General features: G+C 32.8%; 3 protein-coding genes and 1 long non-coding RNA gene across 6 annotated transcripts; 3 read left to right on the forward strand and 1 right to left on the reverse strand.

Annotated features, from left to right (window-relative positions):
- The first annotated feature begins 180 nt into the window (after positions 1-180).
- On the forward strand, positions 181-6,383 carry LOC124446094 (nuclear protein MDM1-like). Its single transcript, XM_046996901.1, has 8 exons — positions 181-285; positions 494-1,079; positions 2,532-2,765; positions 3,437-3,716; positions 3,876-3,978; positions 4,241-4,349; positions 4,761-4,805; positions 4,933-6,383. Exons 2-8 carry the CDS (start codon positions 1,053-1,055, stop codon positions 6,181-6,183), a joined length of 2,049 nt encoding a protein of 682 aa, XP_046852857.1. The 5' UTR covers positions 181-285; positions 494-1,052; the 3' UTR covers positions 6,184-6,383.
- LOC124446095 (ankyrin repeat domain-containing protein 42-like) lies at positions 6,174-11,511 on the reverse strand. 2 transcript variants are annotated; one of them, XM_046996902.1, is made up of 18 exons: positions 11,335-11,511; positions 11,106-11,166; positions 10,862-11,019; positions 10,605-10,712; positions 10,470-10,515; positions 10,315-10,388; positions 10,073-10,150; positions 9,663-9,720; positions 9,456-9,553; positions 9,153-9,222; positions 9,050-9,082; positions 8,804-8,929; positions 8,666-8,722; positions 8,002-8,094; positions 7,855-7,929; positions 7,296-7,422; positions 7,082-7,223; positions 6,174-6,700 (listed from the first exon to the last, which is right to left on the reverse strand). In XM_046996902.1, exons 2-18 carry the CDS (start codon positions 11,110-11,112, stop codon positions 6,602-6,604), a joined length of 1,449 nt encoding a protein of 482 aa, XP_046852858.1. In that variant the 5' UTR covers positions 11,113-11,166; positions 11,335-11,511; the 3' UTR covers positions 6,174-6,601. The 2 variants fall into 2 exon arrangements, with proteins under 2 accessions (XP_046852858.1, XP_046852859.1); XM_046996903.1 differs by lacking the exon at positions 10,470-10,515.
- Positions 6,546-7,726, forward strand: LOC124446096. 2 transcript variants are annotated; one of them, XR_006948341.1, is made up of 3 exons: positions 6,546-6,626; positions 6,837-6,901; positions 7,087-7,726. It is a non-coding gene; the product is annotated as an uncharacterized LOC124446096 (long non-coding RNA). The 2 variants fall into 2 exon arrangements; XR_006948342.1 differs by lacking the exon at positions 6,546-6,626 and adding an exon at positions 6,671-6,757.
- Positions 11,512-11,623: 112 nt separating the features above from the next.
- Positions 11,624-18,327, forward strand: LOC124445398 (calpain-5-like). Its single transcript, XM_046996121.1, has 13 exons — positions 11,624-11,873; positions 12,606-12,743; positions 13,421-13,623; positions 13,891-14,086; positions 14,441-14,524; positions 14,675-14,784; positions 15,506-15,583; positions 15,687-15,867; positions 15,970-16,092; positions 16,204-16,400; positions 16,756-16,889; positions 16,977-17,113; positions 17,779-18,327. The coding sequence occupies exons 1-13, from the start codon at positions 11,712-11,714 to the stop codon at positions 17,959-17,961; spliced, it is 1,926 nt and encodes a 641-aa protein (XP_046852077.1). The 5' UTR covers positions 11,624-11,711; the 3' UTR covers positions 17,962-18,327.
- Positions 18,328-18,731: the final 404 nt, after the last annotated feature.

The raw sequence follows: 18,731 nt of genomic DNA on the forward strand, positions 1-18,731 counted from the left end.
TATATATCGGATATTATGAATTAGCAATGATCGGGCAATATTATTCATTATGTAAACTCATTCAAATTTTTTCCCCGCCCTAAAAAACCTCTAACGGATACCTAATATGGTATTTTGCATTTCATTGTAGCAATGGCATCAACCGAATCGGTAATGAGATTTAAATTTTGTGAGTTAACTAGTCGTTTCACCCTTTCACCTATAAGTGCACCCGTACACATTTGCAGAGGGCATCACAAAGCACCCTAAGGAAAATTATGCTTTTTCACGATTTGAATTGTTAAAGTTAGTATGCAGTTCTTTTATTTAACTTAGGTTCAGTATAGTAACTAGGTTGAAGCATACAAATAAGACATCGCTTTCAGTCAATTTACATAATACATGATATTTTGAAATTCTTAGTTTCATATCAACTGGGAATACTTTTTTGATACGCCATGTATTACGTAGAATTGTAAAAAATTTACAAACGCTACATTTTATATTCCTATAGGGTTGATACAATTGCCAAAGAAGAACTAGCGGAAAATGAAAATAACCATCACAACAATACGAAAGGATTTTCGGGGAATAGTCCAGACCAATGAGTGAATGAGTCTAGACCTGCTTACAGATTTTAGTATGAACAATTTTCCGAAAATAAACATCCCTCGAGGAGATGATCACACTGATCTGTTCTTCCAAAGGTCTTCTCCTTGGTTTGCAAGAACCTGTGCAAACTCAGTAATAAACATCTTTTAATTCTCTGCTTTTTTAAATGCTGACATTAATCCTTCGTCCAGGTCGAGGTCCAGGTCGTTGATAATTTGATATACAGTTCAGTGAATGGGGGCGTTGCGTGTTGGATTTATTGGGATTCATTGCTTTGATCCATGTTTAATCCGTTTGATCAATGATTTAAATCTGGTTTGAATGATGAAATGTGTAACGAGTAACGAGATATGAATTTTGAATGTAACGAGACTATAAACAAAACGACGCTACGTTATTATAAGTAAACAAACGAATGCATCAACTGTTGTTGTTGGTTAGTACTACCATCCATTACAATCATGCCATCAAGAGTTAAAAGAGTGAGGGTATGTTTCCTTGTTAATTGTAATTCAAATCATTAGCCTGCGCCTGCTGCACATAGCTTTGAAGGAAAATGGGAAAAGTTTTTAGTTTTTAACACATCAGCCCGACTAAGCAGCTAGCTTATGATCTATACTACTTCATTCTAAAAGCAATGATGTCTAAAAAACGTTAAAACACAGTTTGTCGTTTAAAGTTTTTTGTTTACATTTGTAACTGACAATGTTTAATATTGGATGGATATTTTATATTTCACTTGTCAAATATATTATAATTAAGCATTACAACTTTACGTTTTACTTTTACGTCTTACGTCTTACTAAACTTTTATTTCCATCCACTGCCTTCTATAACTTAAAAATCATCAAAAATCAACCATGGGATGGTTGTGGGCCATAAACAAACACAAAGCATGTGATATCTAACATAAGCAATCATTTCATGACAGCATCAAAGATTTTTGATGCGTTTGAAGAACAGTACGTACCTATATATGGTGATTCAAACAAACAAATATTCTATTTAGAGTATATCAAATTTCACGCACCTAAATAAATTGCTCAACCCTCCAAAAAACATTTTAACCCCACCAAATTTTTTATTAAACAAATCATTACTACAGTTGAGCTGAGTTTTTCTAGGCAAAATTTTAATTTTCTACACAACCATTGATAGCTACACTATCAGACCACCCTAAAATCTAGACTGTTACATTATCTTACTTCAACTACTTACCATCACCACCCTAAATCTTTTAGCACCACCTTATCTGAAAAATATGTAATACGTAAAAAATATAAAAATCCGTCCATGAACTCTCCACCTTTAAACTCCCATTTTGGAATGCTAAAAAATAAACTCCAATGATTGTAAGTGTTTAAATTCAGTGGCATAACAAACTGGATAGTTGCAAAGGGGTCAAATATTCATGTATTCATGTTCTGTCAAATATTAAGTTTCATTGTAATCAACTGATTTCTATAGATTAAAAAATGCATGTATGAATTTGTCACCCCCAATAAGGGAGTTTGCTATGCCACTGATTCAGTTTATCCTTGTAGTTATTTATTTCATACTTGGAGTGATTAAGTTAATCCTGGGAATGATTTAGTTAATCCTAGGAGTGAGTGAGGATACCCTACCTGATTGGTTGCTCAAATAAAATCTCTTGGTCATATAATAACCAAAAATTTAACTTTAAAAGTTGGATTAATATGTGTTGATGATTTGGAAAAATGAATAATGTATCCATACTTATATGTTTTTAAGCAAAATGCTAATGAAAACTGCATAAGAAACATTTCTAAGAAATTTTAAGCTTCAATTTGTGAAACAACGTATTAAGAAAGCTGATTTGGTTATTGAGATATTAATATTTGAATATTTGAACAAAGAGTCAGCACATCCTTGAGCACTTGTTGGCAAACCAGTAATATTCCTGAACATGTATTTTATAGTTTGAAACAGAGTATAACTCCAGTTTTAAAGCATTTGAACCAGATATTTATAAATCACCATTGGCTATTTATGAACCTGTAAAAATCAGAAAGAACGCAGAAGAAAATGGAGCAACTGAATCTTTTGAGCCCCCAAAATCTACAAATTTTAATGTACCAATTTCACAAACCAAACCCAAATCTGACAAAAGAAAAGATGGAAAAATCATCACAGAAACCAGAGATATGAAAAAGGTACACTTAATCAATTGCTACATATATTTTTAAGGACTATTATCTCTTCACATCTCACACTTTTATGATACATCAGTTCAGATAATTTCAGATAAATATACTAAAGTTGCAAACATAAACTAAAGTTGCAGACTCAAGTCTCTATACGGCCCAACTTGGAGTAACATGACTCAAGTCTCTGTACGGTACAGACCTGGAGTAACATGACTCAAGTCTCTATATGGTACAGACCTGAAGTAACATGACTCAAGTCTCTGTACAGTACAGACCTGAAGTAACATGACTCAAGTCTCTGTACGGTACAGACTTGAAGTAACATGACTCAAGTCTCTGTACGGTACAGACCTGAAGTAACATGACTCAAGTCTCTGTACGGTACAGACTTGAAGTAACATGACTCAAGTCTCTGTATGGTACAGACTTGAAGTAACATGACTCAAGTCTCTGTACGGTACAGACCTGGAGTAACATGTCTCAAGTCTCTGTACAGTATAGACCTGGAGTAACATGACTCAAGTCTCTATATGGTACAGACCTGAAGTAACATGACTTGACTCAGAGTATCGAATAGCAAGTGACTAGCAAGTGAATATTGAAATGTTACCATTTCATTAATTAAGAACACAACTTGAATTTTTATAATTTAAATCGCCTTATTATTGCTTCATTAGAACAACAGAGCACTGAAATATAAAGCTGGCCTGTTAGCTAAAACAACTCAGGATGACTCAAAATTTCCATTATCAGAGTATCAACGACAGTATGAATGGAAAAAACTTGCAGTTGATGTGTCACCTTTATTAAATGCAGAGAAAATGATATTTGAGTCACATATGACAAACATACCTCGTACTGCTCGTGATAAAATTTCACACAAAACTGAATATCAAAGTAAATATCAAAATAAAAGAGCGTTTAATGAAGATAAGGATCGTCAAGAAGACGGAAGAGGTTTGGTTGAAATTTTAAAAAATATGTGGATTATTGTATTTATAAGATGTCTATGTGAGATCCCCTACACTTAAATTGAAAACCATGTTGATGAATATTTATTTAAAAATAATATGCTCTTTATCATTTCTACACTCATGTTGTCATTTCTATTTACAGAATCGTCGATCGTCAATGAATATCCCAACAAAGAGATGAAAAGATTGTTAAATTCTTCTCAGAACCCTCATTCACCGTTCTTTCCACATGGATCTTCAAACAGGTATTTTTTACAAAATTATAATGTATCAAGTTTATTTGAATAATAAAAATTTTAATTTTCAAACTTTGGGTTTTGTATGCAGAAGATCATTTTCGCCATTTGATTGATTAGAACTAACTGCAAACTTTGTGTAAACTTAATTATCAAAATCTGTTTCGTCAAAACTCTTATAGCAAACACGTATGTACGTATTTTTTTTCTTTCAGAGTGTATCATTTGAGTTTATTACAGATATTAAGATTGTGTTGCTTTTTAATTTTAGAGAGATGCACAGCGAATACCAAGCCAACTTTGTTTCTCCTAAGAAATACCGTTACGAAGAGGGCATATGGGTTGGTGCAAGTCCTGCTCATCTTCTCACTCAGAACCAAGTAGGTGCATGCTCCTCAGGAATTCTTGTGTATTATTGACGATTTTCATAACTAATTGTTGCGTAGCTACGTAGCATCGATAATTGGAGGGAGGGAGGGGCAATATTCGAGCTGGTTACGTCACTGATACTGATCACTAATGGATGGAAGCTAGAGATAACTCCTGGCTTTAGTGGCTTCATGATGTGATTATATATTTAGTCTGGTTCTCAAATAGTTTCTACGAGTCGTCTCAGTTGTTTCTTCAACGCAAGCCGATGATAGGAAAGAACTCTATCCAGACGACTGAACTAACTCAAGTGAGATGATTCGGATGACTGTAAACCAACATTTAAAGCAGGCTTTAGTGTCCAAACATAGATATTAATATTGATTTTTCCATTATTAACATTATTCTTTTGGATTTTACAGTCACATCTTGAATCGAGTGAATGCATCACTAATTGGTTTGAGGAGGTAATTCTAGTTTGAAAAATCCCTTTTGTTGTAATACAGCTTGGATTGTTATCTTGAACCTAGTCGTAAACACAAAAAAGATTCTCAATTCGTAAGCAACTAATTGTGTTATATCCTATTGTTTCAGGTGATGGAACTGCGAGAGAAAGCTCGATATTACAAGACTCGTGCTATTGAAGGAAACTACTTTTCCCGTGAATATCTCGCACAGCTTGATGCTGAAGTGGAGAAACTTCATGTTGCTATGAGCGAAGAGCATGAGCAGTCAAGTGTATCATCAGGTGACGATGGAAACGATAAAATTTTAAAGACAAATGACAAAGACCGACCCCGTGTTAAAGTTGCTTGGCACAAAAACGAAAGCAAGGAGACTTTATCAGATGATGCTAAAACAATTTATCGAAATCTGGATGAACAATTTGAGAATGAATCTTCAGTTAGTGATTCAACTTTATTATCTCACGAAGAAACAAGTCCAGGAAGCCGGAACAAAAAAGGTAAAAATGAAAACGATAAAAAACGGGACGTCGGGAATGAGAAGTATGAGATGCCCAAGAATGAAAACGATCTTGGTGAAAATGAGAATGGAAAAAAGAAGAATCGAAAAAAACATGAATTTGGGATTGAGGATGAGAATCAGCAGAATGGAATCGAACATGGTGAAAATCAGAAAGGAAAGGATCAAAAGAGTAAAAACCAAGATGAAGGAAACAAAGATGAATTAATGTTTTCACATGAAAAGTCACCAAAGGAAATAAAAACGCTAAACATTAAACACACATCAAAGAACGGAAAGTTGAATCGTAAAGACCGTAAAATTCTCAGAAAACCTGCTGTGAACGATTCTAATAATTTTGAGGAGAAAGACAAACCACGAAAAACATCGAAAACACTACCGAAAGATTTAGAAAGTAAAAAACTTAGAGATAACACAAAACATTTCCAAACAAACTCTCCGGATGGTTCTGAACATTTAAGTTCAATGGGCTCACTTAAAGGAAAAACAACTAACATTGTGAAGACCTTATCAAAATCCAATAAGAAACAAAACAATAAATCCTTTGGTAGTTTAAATGAAACAACCAAAAAAATGGCGTCTAACGAATTGCAGTATACCTCAAGTGGTAGTGAAGCAAGTTGTGAGCTTTCAATTGAGAACACAAGATTGAACGATGCTTATTACTCAAATAAGATTCATAATATTCACAGCAATCATCACAAATCACCAACTTCGTCAGTTCGTAGTATTTATGGAAGTGATACTTTAAAAGAAATTTACGATGATTCCTATCTCTCAAGTTCTTCAATCGCCAGTAGAGAGTCAATTGCTAAACATACTTTAGCGCACGCAAAGCAAAGGCAGAAAAGTTTTTGGTAAAACCTTAATTCACAATAAGCGTTGTTAAACAACGATTACTTATTTTAACTTCTGCAGCCACAAGAATATTTAACAAGATTTTTCAAACATCAATACATTCCAGTCAATTTACTGCCATTGTAAGCCTGATTGTAAGTTCTTAACTGCTTAAATGTGAGCAAGTAAATTATTATGAATTCAATATTTTTATTATTCCTGAATTGTTTTAGCATCTTTCTTTGCATCTGATTACGGCGCTTGTTCATGAACGCTATTCTAGCAATGGATATGAAGGGTTTTGTATGATCAACGTATGAATTTATATACTTGGGTTTTGTATGATCAATGCATGAATGTTCCTACCCCCCCTGCCTAGTCTGGTCGAGTATGAAGTAATGCTTTGTTGGGTCAACAAGTCCTTAGAATCCAAATCTCGTGTTTATTCAAAACCACGAAGATCTCTGGTAAGTGCTGTATGTGGGCGCCTCTTAGTTTTTTTCTTTCGTTGTGGTTTGTCCGTCAGTTCCAAAGATCGCACCTTAAATAAAAATTAACGACATTATCGATATTGCAGGGGTTGTTCCAACCCGCCTAGGTAATTTATTATTAGTGCTAAATGAATGAATCCCAATCAGTCTTTAAAATGCAAATTGCGATTGTCCATTTTGTGACAGGAATATGGGAGTTTTTCAAACTGCTTTATCAGATGATGGTTACCAACAATTAATGCTACTGAATAGTAAGTAAAATTTATACTACTACATAATGCTAATTTTGAAATTGGGCATTTTTTCGTTCAAGCGACGATACATCCTTTGGCACGAGTGACCTCATTCTTCACATGACAACAAATAGTTACACATCTGATTAGTGCTGTGCTGAATTATCTGCGATTTATATTTTTATAAACAATTCTAACCTTAGATAACGAAACATTGCGAGATTCTTCAAGTTCCATCGTTAAAGAATGTATCTTTGAGCGAAGTTTATCAGAATCTTCCTCAAGTTCTTCTCGTCGAACTCGTTCGTACTCCAACTGAGCCTCAAGCTCCCGTATCACTCTACATTGAATTGAAGAGTAATTAAATTAAATGAAAATTTATTCACTTTAGTAGGCAGAACGACTATATAACCTTGCACTTTCTTTTTTCTCTTCCTGTTCGATTTTATCTTCCTCCAGTTCTCCACCAAGCTGTTGAAAATTCATTTTCGCTGTATTCAACAATCGCTGCAATTCTTCCATCTTACGTTTAGCACGACCTCAAATATAACTCAATTTTTAATCATTCATCATTTCACGCAGACTAAGTAAGTCCTTGGCTATATTGTACCTATATATTAAATATTTTGCAAGAAACTTAAGCGACTTTCTCATAACGGGTTTGGATTAAAATCAGTAAAAAAGAAAGTTGCTTCTTAGGTTCGGCAAGATTAAACATAAGTGAAGATCTAGACGTCGCGTTGTATGTATATAATTTCGCAATAAGTTATACTGTAAACATCCTTGGTTCAATAAGGATTATTTTTAGAAGGTGAATATAACGGTTAAGATTCAAGATAAAAACCAAGCGCCTATCAATTTAAACAACTTATTAATCTTCATGCACAGCACGTGGTCGTCTCTTTTCATGATAAAAAAATCTACATATATTGTGGTCCACTTTCAACAAGATGCCAATAAAAATTTTTTACCTTTTGCTTCAGAACTTGTTCGATTTTCTCTCGGCTCTTCATCCTTGTTCACTTCGTCGATGAGATCTTCGTGACCTATTCTCAATAAATCAGTTTTATTGCACTAATTTTCAGACAGGTATTCCAGAAAACATGCATGCAACATACCAGTATCTCCACCAAGTATATTGATACAAGCAAGTCTTCCAAATCTTCTTGCAACATCCTTTGGTGTTTCCCCGGCAGCATTAACAATTGACACTAAAACACATAGAAAAAAAAGATACAAACAGTACCCGTTTTCAAAAACTAAACATTATCTATTTGCATGACTTCGCGCATCTGACATCGAAGTTGCCACATGAACAAAAAATGTAGAAGAAAGAAATAAACAAGTGAACATCAATTAACCAAAATAATCTGATGAATCTTGGCTGAGTGAGAAAAGCTAATTGGTTCTATAAAGAGCTTCAAACTACAAACTGTCGTTTTATTTTTGTCTTGTTGTTTTCCTTTATGTTCTTTTTAGCATGAATAGGTCGGAAATCTCTCCTTATTGCATGGGATGCCGAGAATTTGCATTAAAATCTCTTGTTTTGTGGAATGTATAAGAGTAATTTATGTGAGAATTAAACGAATTACTGCATATCCTATTATTCAAAGTTTTATTTAAATTTATAGATAAACTACACCACTATAATGTACAATTTGTATAAATATTTATACAAAATTCTTCAACACAGTTATTTAGGCCATTGGTTTTTGACTTTGTCGTTAACTACAGTTTTAAATTTAATTTTGTATGTAAAATTTCTGAAGAATTTTATCTTACAATCAGCTCCTTGTTCAATTAACCACTGCAGAACTTCTAAATGGCCATTACCAGCAGCTTAAAAAAACAAAAAAAAGATGGTCGTTATGAAGAGATTATGTTAATGAAGTACCGGTTTCAAAGATATCAATGGTTTACCTTTGTGTGTAGGTGTTGATCCTTGATCATTTCTTTCATTTATTGACACAACACCAGTTTCAATGAGCATTTTTAGATTTGACAGATCGCCATTGTACGCTGCTGCATGAGCAGGAAAAGCAAGATCTATACATAACAAGATGAGAATTCAAATCAAACAATGTCATTGCCATGTAAGAATGAAATAAAAAAACAACAATGTTTATACATAATTTCTGTACTTATGATTATGTAAAAACAACTTACTTTCTTCTTTCTCAGGATGTAGAAGATCGTACTCTAAAAAGTGTCACAATACCTGACACATCTTTAGTTACTTTTTTAAAACTTTTTTAAAAATTTATCATACCTACAGCTTGCAGATAATCAATACAATCTTGTTTATGCATTTGAACACATAAATCTAAAGGTCGTTCACCCTTGCATACAAAAAAACAATAAATGGTTAAGATTATTAATGTTTATCAATCAATTATAGTTAGAATTATCTGATCATTAAAAATAGTTGTTAATAAATTATCACATAAATTTACCCTATCACAATTGACAGATCAGTTAGCTTTACGTGATTTTTACAGGAATTTATGGATTGTTTAGTTTCCTTTACATGATTATCACAAGAATTTATTGATTGTTCAGTTTTCTTAATTACCTGATTATTACGAGAATTTATTGACTGATCAATGCTCGATGCAGAGCAAATCAAAAACTTGAGACAAGGCAAGTGACCCTCAACAGCAGCTAGATGAACTATATGAAAATTATAAATTAATCAATGAAAGTTACAAGATGGTATGTACACATACAAGTTTTATATAATGTATAAAAATAAATAAGAATAAAAAACCTACACACTCACCAGGTGTGTTTCCTTGTGTATCTGTTTCATCCAATCGAGCACCCCATCGAAACAGAAGCTAAATTTAAAATCATTTTCAATTTGACTGAAAGACCAGCTAGCTCGAGAATAGAAAGCATACATATATCTATAAACAATATTGTACAAAAGTTGTTCTAAATCATTTAGTAGTCATTAACAGCTAAGTTAAATTAGCCGTATGATAAACTTTGGCTGAGTTTAATGCTACTAGCGGTGTGGTTAGCCGGTCAGTTTTAGTAAAGCTAGTGTTGTTTGAATTTTGTAGCATTAACATGATTCATTTCTTTAGAAGAATATTGTTTTTGCAGGCTGCCAATGAATAGAAAATGTCCTTGCATCCATCAGATTTTCAGGAAAATTATTCAATATACTATGACATGTTAGCATACTTGAAGACAGCCAAGTCTGCCATGAAAGGATGCAGCATGAATAGAAGTCCAGCCATGTTTATTTACACAATCAATGTCCTGGAAATGATGATGAGATATTTCAAAGCAAAAATGACAAGAATTGCAAAAGTATTCAGTACTTGTTGAAAAGAGTGAAAGAAAAAGCCTTAAATGCATGCCTTTTTAATGATAAGTCAACAATTCACTGATGTGACAAAACATGAAGTATTTTTTTTACTTACAATTCCATGTCTTAAAATTGACTGCAGAGTGTAAGAATTACCATGGGTTGCTGCCAAATGAGATGGCGTTGAACCTGTAAACAAATTGCATATAAAAAACATAACAATTATATGAAATTACAAAGTTAAGTCACTCGTCCCCCATTCACATGTACCATTCATGTCTTTCTCTTCCAACGATGCTCCATTTGCAGCTAATGCCTATTTATATTTTTACATTATATTCATTGTTTTTACAAAGTGTCTATCTTGATAAATGTTCCTTTAGTAAACAAAGAAAAACTATCAACCTGAATGCAAGCATCTTGACCACGTATGGCAGCAATATGAGCTGGTGTCCAACCATCTGGAGATTTTTCTGAAAATGATGCACCATGCCATAACAACCAGTGTAAGCACTATATAAAATTATGGTCGGAAGGTATGTACACAATTTGATTTGAACCAAGAAAGTAAACATAATGATATATAGTAACTATATAAGGGTTTTAAGTTAGATAAATTAGAACAACTTTTAAAAAAAATAGAACAACTGTATTGCAATTACCTCAAGACTCCCATAATTACAGGCCCAGTGAAGAGGAGTAAACTTATACTTTCCATCTACATCATTTATTCCAGCACCACCCTTGATCATAGCCTGAAGCTCTGTAATATTACCATAACGAACAGCTTCGTGGACATTAGTTAAACATGATCCATTATCTAAGTTCAAAAATCATTCATACATTATTTTTTAGTAGTTGTAATTGAAATTATTAATCTATGTCTACAGCTAACAGCTCAAGTACCTTGCATTCTCCAAAATTCGATACTTCACGATTACATGACACGTCAAACAATTAATATAAACTAAAATACAAAAGCATAAATTATTTGATAAGCAAGTAGTTTTGATCTATTGATGGGTTATGTTTTTATTTACAGGTGATTACAGATGTAAAAAATATAAAATATACAGATTGTGAAATGTTGCTATGTTTCTGTTGGAGCGTTGCTATGTATACAAAAGAAAATAACCTCTGCTCTGAAAGCTGTATTGATGATTGAGCAAGGGCTGTGCAAGCCCCGATTCTGCATAAGCTTTAGCGTTAACAGTAAATCACATTTTCATACATTAAAAGAAATCGTAAAATATTACTACCAGTTGACGACGTTATCGCAAATATATAAATCCGGCTGACCAGTCTGTTGACTGTAAAGTTTGGCCAGTTTGTCTGGCTGCCCGATTAGTCCTAGTGAACTGGGACCACTGGGACGAACTGCCTGTGCGCGGGAAATTGAACTAGAGAATGCAACAATTGGGTGTTGTCATTGGAATAATGATATTTAAATGTATTAATGAGAGCAGAAAGTAATTCTAATATCTTTTTATTGCTCAATGTTTTGCTTTTGAAATGGCCATCAAGAAATTTAAGAATCAAAGTTATCGAAAATTAAAGAAACGATGTCAATCGGAAGGAAAACTGTTTGTGGATCCAGAATTTCCTCCTGAGGTGAAATCTATGTATTATAGTCGGTCTATGGCTCCTGATCAAGTCGAGTGGAAAAGGCCTAAGGTGAGTTTGCAATGCATAAAATATTATTTCAATTTGGATAACGGTTTCCTACTTTCATCACAAGAAACCTAGTTCTAACCGCAATTGTGATTATTTCTGTTTATAATGCATTGTTCGGCGAAAAATTAGTTTTTAAAACAGAACATTTATTTAATTCCAATCTTTATTTCTCTTATCTTGTTTTACTATTTTGTTGATATCACATCATGTAGAAAATATATTAAGGAGTTTTTCTGCCTTGCCACTTTATTGTTTTATGTTTTGTTATTTTGATTTAAGATTTGACGTTATTTTGATTGTGAAAATTTTCATGTTTGAACGCAGTTATCGTGCTTTAAATTTTTTTGTTGTGTTCAAGCAATATCTTAATGGTCGATTGACTTGAACATGAATTAATTTAAAATAAACAAAGTATGTCGACAAATTTTATCGACAAAATTAGTGAACAACAGAGCGAAAAAATTGTCGTGTAATTGCTCAACTATCCTTAGAAAAATCTTTAAGGTAGAAATAGGTTTTTGTGATAGAAAACTACAATCAGAATATGTAAGAATTTAAAGCTCTCAGTCTCCTAGCTTGCTCAGTCTTTCAAAGTTTTGGAAGACTTTGAAATTATATATATATCTTCAGATATTTCCACCAATTTCACAAGAGTTCCATTGTCTTAAGATAAATAACTGATTATTCTCATTTGTTGTTTATCTGTGCCAATCATTCCTATTTCTGTTTCAGGAAATCTGTGCTCCCGAAGACCCTCATTTGTTTGTGAGTGGTATAGATTCAAAAGATGTTACTCAAGGAAAATTGGGTAATTGTTGGTTTGTTGCTGCATGTGGCTTAGTTGCCCAAGAAGCAATGTTTTGGCGAAAGGTAATTGTTGAAAATATATGCATATTATTACAAGACCCATGTCTCAAGCTGGTAACTCAAAGGGATTGTCAAGGGGGTTGCCAAGGGGATTGTTATGGCATCCACTTGCTACAATAGAAGAAAAAGGACATTTAATGCCTGGCAAAAGCTTGTCTTTACTCATCTATATTTACTCAATTTTCCCAATCTATAGCCATTCTTTAAGTATACTCATATATATATATAGGTATTTAATTACAATATAGTTGAAATTTGGAAATTAAAATTAACTAAGCTATACAAAGGCTTGTTTTTTTGTGAAATATGTACTGGCTATATTTATATGAGTGAATGTTTTAGTTGAATCAAGGCTTGTTAAACAAGGGATTGATGCAGGATGATTTTGTTAATGGGGAGGCTCTAGTTTTTTTATAAGATGTGGTTCTATCAGTTTAGTTTTTATTTGATTTTGGTGGCTTGTTTAAGTGTGTTTTCATATGTTTCTAGACAATGCTAGTGCGTGCACCTCTACCCCCAGTACCCTCTAAATTCATTTCTATTTTGTACTTTTCATTAGATTAAAATTTCTGTTAGATTAGTGCCTTATAATATAAATTTGTTTCTCTTTCCTTTCACTTAACTGTTACTATTTTCTACAAAGCTGCATGTGTATGCTTATTGTTTTTATTTTCATTTAGGTGATTCCAGCAAACCAAGAGTGGGATTCAACTAAACCAAATGAGTATCAAGGAATTTTCAGATTTCGTTTTTGGCGATTTGGTCAGTGGTTTGAAGTTGTTGTTGATGACCTTCTGCCAACCATCAATGGCCAACTTGTTTATGTACATTCCACTGCAAAAAATGAATTCTGGAGTGCTCTTGTAGAAAAGGCTTATGCAAAGTAATTTCCTTTAGTTTCAAAATGCCATTTATAACTGGTCATTTTGAACAACCTAGCTAAGCATGACAATCTTTGTGAAGGTTTATAAATACTTGATCTTACTTCAAGTATCTTCACAAACTGTTACACTGTTTGTTACTTAGTCAAATCATATTATATTAAAATCCTCATAAGTCTTTATATTTGGAAAACATTACAGTCATTGTACCCTGAGTTAACATGATAAGGTTGAAATACTCAACTTATAGACTTATGATTAATTTTCAGGATTAATGGTTGTTATGAAGTTTTGGAAGGAGGAAATACTGCTGATGCTTTAGCAGATTTCACTAGTGGATTGGCTGAGCCTATAGATATTGTTGATGGTGGATTTAGTTCTGACAATGATAAGAAAATGCAACTGTTTAGAGAACTATCTGATTCTATGAGAAATGAACATGCTCTTATTAGCGCCTCAATAAAGGTAACTTTATTATATATAAAGCTACCAGATTGTGGATAACAATGATTTTATTCTTCACAATAAATCAACTAATGAAACCTTCCTTTTTTAGTGGTATTTTATTGCAAACACTAAAGATCATATTTTATAGATACAGTATATATAAGTATAGGAAATTGTGTGAGAGTTACCATTAATTTAATTTGTCTGGGAGGGCTACACCAAACTGTTGAAGAGATATAGCTACTCCAAATTTTCCAAGAGATAAAGTGCTCAACAAAACTTACCAAGAGATATAATTATACTGAACTGTCTGAATTAGAAATTGAGACATGTTCATGATGTTAACACATCAATTTTAATTCATGATTTCAGACAAAAGATGCATCAGAGGTTGAGAAACGTACTGAAAATGGTTTAGTTATTGGTCATGCTTATGGTGTTACTTCTTTGAAGAGGGTAATAGACCAGATAGACAATTATTTTTAATTTCTTTAATTGAAAAAAGAACTTTCAGTTGAATGCATCTAAACAAATTTGTTGATCTTTTATCTTTGAAAGTGCTAAATTTGTAGAACATCATTTTTTCATGTTCAATTGTTTTTTTAGATAAGTCTTGGGGAAGGATTTCTTAATTTATTTAATCGTCATTATTTGTACATGATTCGATTGCGCAACCCTTGGGGACAAAAAGAATGGAAGGGACCTTGGAGTGATGGGTATAGTACATTGAATTATAAATATACTGGAATGATAACTCCATTGAGAATGCCCTGTGATTGGATAAAGCCAACATACATCTAAAATTTGTCAACTCCCCCCTGAAATAGTGCATATTTTCTTGGCGATTGATGATTGTTTTTACTTTTGGCAACAAGAACTTCATCAAAAAATATTTATAATTCAATAGTATAGTATCATAAAAATTAATGATAAGATTGTTCTTGTCCTAACATAAAAATTTCCCATGTAGAACATAATGAATTTCTGCAACTACAGACTTAAGTGTAGGACTTAGGGTGCCTAAAGTAAAGTCTTGAAGCAATTATAAGGAGGTTATTTAAACAGACTTGCTTTATTAACTTATATAATGCTACGGGTAATGAAAGGAAGAGGAATTTTTCTTACTTCAGCTATCATGCCAGTTGATCCATTTAAAGTTTGTGTTTTTTATATCTATATCTTGATGGGAAGCATAAATCCTGGGGTGGGGGAGGGGCTAACCCTTCCAAGAATAACTTTAGTGGTTTTGTCAGGCAATTGGTGTTTTCATAGTTAATTAAATTTTTCGGAAACTTGAACGTGAAACGTTATTTATTTATCAGTCAAACTAAATATGCAACCTTATGTCGAGTATATCTAAAAAAAGCAGCACCATCCCCAATCTTGAGACACAAGCTTCTCTCATGATCTTAACAAAATTCACGTTTTCTTGCGTAGTTCCTCTGAGTGGAATAAATTGAAAAAAAGTGACAGAGAGAAATTAGGAATTGTCTTCGAGGAGGATGGAGAATTCTGGTGAGAAATCTGTTAATGATAGATGAAATGTTAAGAAAGTTTTGAAGAGACAAATTCTTATTGAGGCCATAATGTGATATTACGTAGATACTTTGAATTTTAGGATGTCTTTTGATGATTTCGTTGAATATTTCACAACCGTTAACGTTTGCCTTGTTCCCAATACAAGAACTTTGAGTATTCGTAAAACTTGGCGAGCAGTCACTTTCAAAGGTTTTTGGAAAATCAATTCATCTGCGGGAGGGTGTATAAATAATAAAAACACTTTCTTTCAGAACCCACAGGTAGGAAACTATTAATTTTGATCAACTTGCCATGTATCGAAACTTCGAAACATGTACTTTTTGTACAACAATTTTGTTGAAGATGAAGTCTATATTATTTAGTACGCATTTAACATCCAAGATGAGAAGCATCAACATTGTATGATTGCATTACAACAAAAGGACATTAGACCCGAGAAATCTAAAGGAAAAGAAGCCCTTACAATTGGATTTTTTATCATGCGAGTATGTATACCTAACATGATTTTTACGAGCCAATTTTTATTTGGTATGTTTTGAGATACACAATACATATGCAATAAGTTGATTGCTAGAAATTTTTCTCTTTTTGCGTAGGTTGAGGTAAACCGCATGTATCGTCTTCATAGTTCAATGGAAAAGGCTGCTTCATCAATATTTATCAATTCTCGTGAAGTGTTTGAAAAATTGGAGTTACATCCTGGGCGTTATGTCATTTTTCCATCAACATTTGACCCTAATAATGAAGGAGAGTTCATGTTGCGAATTTATACCGAGAAGAAAGCAAATGCCAAGTGAGTGTGGCGTATTTCATAGTAGTCATATAGCTTGCCCTCAATTTAGTCATGTTATAAAAATATTTATTAGGTGTTCAATCACTTGTAAAAATAATACATTCGTAAAGAAAGAAATATGTTATGATAATGATCTGAAATTTACATAACACTACCAAACTTGCAGGCAGATTACGCTACTTCAGTGTTAATAAGTGTAACCATTTGTCGTAAGAAAGCACTGATAAGATGTATGAATTGTAATGAAATATTGTTATATGGAAACATTTGGTTATAGAGAAACATTGATGGAATATTCATTTCTATCTTACTTATGTTTAATCATTTACTCTATTGCTCGTACATTTTTGTTTAGAGAACTAACTCGTCATCATGACAAAGCTCATCCTATTTTATGCTGTATACCAAAATATGGTACTCCATCAGCTGTGCTGTCTGTAACCGTTGTCAGCGGTAGCGGCTTAAAAAAAATGAGCAGGTTTGGAGTAGGTATGTTGGACAATTAATTATTAGTGTGGTGTTATTGTATGTTTTACAAAAAGCAAATGATTTGAAACATTTTCTTCATTTACGTAGGTGCGGATCCTTACTGTATCATCAGATGTGATGGCAGAAAGGCGACAACACCTGTACAGAATGACACTTTAAATCCTAAGTTTAATGCTGGTGGTTTATTCTATGTGAGAAACACTAACGGTGAAATAAAAATTGATGTGAGTTCCTTTCATGACATTGGTTTTCCAGTAGTTTTTGTTGATGTTTAGTCTCGGAGTGGTTGAAAACGTGTTTCGTTGATTTAAAGCCTAGGTTCTTTTGAGCTATTTTTATTCAACAATTTTTTATATGAAAAATTTCAATTGTTGTTGTTTTGTGATTCTGCTTCCCTAATAATACTTCATTTCTTTATGGTTAGTAGTCAAAAGTTCTCAGAAAATCGTATGTAATATAAAAGAAAGGAGTGCTAAATACAAATGTAGCTATAGTAAATATTTATCAATTCAAAAACAATTTAAAGAATTCTAAATGACTATTGATATGTTAAGCTGCAGACTGTACCTAATAAGGGTTTATTTAGAACCTCATCTGTAATATTTTCTTTTAATGATGAAATTTATTTGAACTTGTTTCATATGTGCCTTCCTTTACTAAATAAGTTACCACAATAGTGATCCCTCGAGAACCAGTAGCAAGAGTTCTACTAGGTTTGCTTCTAAACCAATGATCACTAACGCGCAGTTTCATGAGGTCTAGTAAACTACTTATGAATTTCAAAATGGACTTTCTACCACTAGTTTCTGATTGTTATTAAATTAATAACGTATGCTATGCAGTTATTATTTACCACTGCTATAAACAATTTTATTTTGTTCATTTCAAGGTTTACGACAGCAACGTGTTTTGGGACAGCTTTATGGGACGAGTAACTATCCCTATTGATGTGTCCAACAACATTCTTCAACATTCTTTAAAGTTGAAAGGAAAAGGACGACATTCTCGAGAAGAAATGCCTGGTACTCTGATCGTAAAGATAGCTTGCTATGCTGACTTAAAAGCGATTTGATTTCTTAATCTTTTTGATGTACATTTCGCTCTTTTTGATAACCTTGATAGTATATTTAATATTTATATAGCATTACACAGCCTTTCTGACCTAACTCTTATCACTCTGGTCAACAATTTTTGTCCCCCAGCCTACTGTCGCCATTACATCATGGTATCTTTGTGGATGAAAAGTTAAAAAAAATCCATGTTAATATGTGTTAATGTCTTCATCTATTGGCCTATTAAATCTTGCCATATAACTATTCTTTAATTATATACAATACTACGGGACACGTCCCCTCCCTGTTATAGATTTCTAAAAGAGGCTCTGATATAAAAGCTTTTATAAAGAATTAATCCATTAAAATAGTTTTGTCAAATGTAACTTGACTTGTTTATTTAATGAAGTTGACATAAATGTTTGATTGTAGTTTTTAGCGAGATTTTTAGTTTTTTTATGTGGGTTTTTTAGCACTAGTATGATGTCTGGCGACTGTCGAAAATTCACTTTAATTATTAATCAGAGAAACGTAATGTAAACTTTCTGGAGCGTATCCGATTAAATGACTAATTGTTATATATATATTTTGCTTCTTCGAAGATTGCTCAAATTCAAATTAGAATAATGAAAAGTTTTTTATTTGAAACTTTACATTTCCGTTGGATGTTTAAGTTTATTTTTGTGAAAAGAACTCCTGCACACAAAGAAAAAAAATGAAATAAAAAAAACGAAATCGAACCATGATGAGATGCAAAAAGTTAGCGTTGTATGTTACGTTGCCGTGGGAG

This window comes from Xenia sp. Carnegie-2017, unplaced genomic scaffold, assembly GCF_021976095.1.
Source record: "Xenia sp. Carnegie-2017 unplaced genomic scaffold, XeniaSp_v1 HiC_scaffold_22, whole genome shotgun sequence".
NCBI lineage: Eukaryota > Metazoa > Cnidaria > Anthozoa > Malacalcyonacea > Xeniidae > Xenia > Xenia sp. Carnegie-2017.

Coding starts and splice junctions, on each gene's coding strand:
- LOC124446094 (XM_046996901.1), top strand. CDS start 1,053: ATGCCATCAAGAGTTAAAAGAGTGAGG. Junction 3,717..3,875: donor TCGTCAAGAAGACGGAAGAG/GTTTGGTTGAAA, acceptor TTCTATTTACAG/AATCGTCGATCGTCAATGAA. Junction 4,350..4,760: donor ATCTTCTCACTCAGAACCAA/GTAGGTGCATGC, acceptor TGGATTTTACAG/TCACATCTTGAATCGAGTGA.
- LOC124446095 (XM_046996902.1), bottom strand. Junction 8,930..9,049: donor ACATCCTGAGAAAGAAGAAA/GTAAGTTGTTTT, acceptor TGTTATGTATAG/ATCTTGCTTTTCCTGCTCAT. Junction 8,095..8,665: donor AATTGAACAAGGAGCTGATT/GTAAGATAAAAT, acceptor TATGTGTTTTAG/TGTCAATTGTTAATGCTGCC.
- LOC124445398 (XM_046996121.1), top strand. CDS start 11,712: ATGGCCATCAAGAAATTTAAGAATCAAAGTTATCGAAAATTAAAGAAA. Junction 13,624..13,890: donor GTAGAAAAGGCTTATGCAAA/GTAATTTCCTTT, acceptor ATTAATTTTCAG/GATTAATGGTTGTTATGAAG. Junction 15,584..15,686: donor GAGGAGGATGGAGAATTCTG/GTGAGAAATCTG, acceptor TTTGAATTTTAG/GATGTCTTTTGATGATTTCG.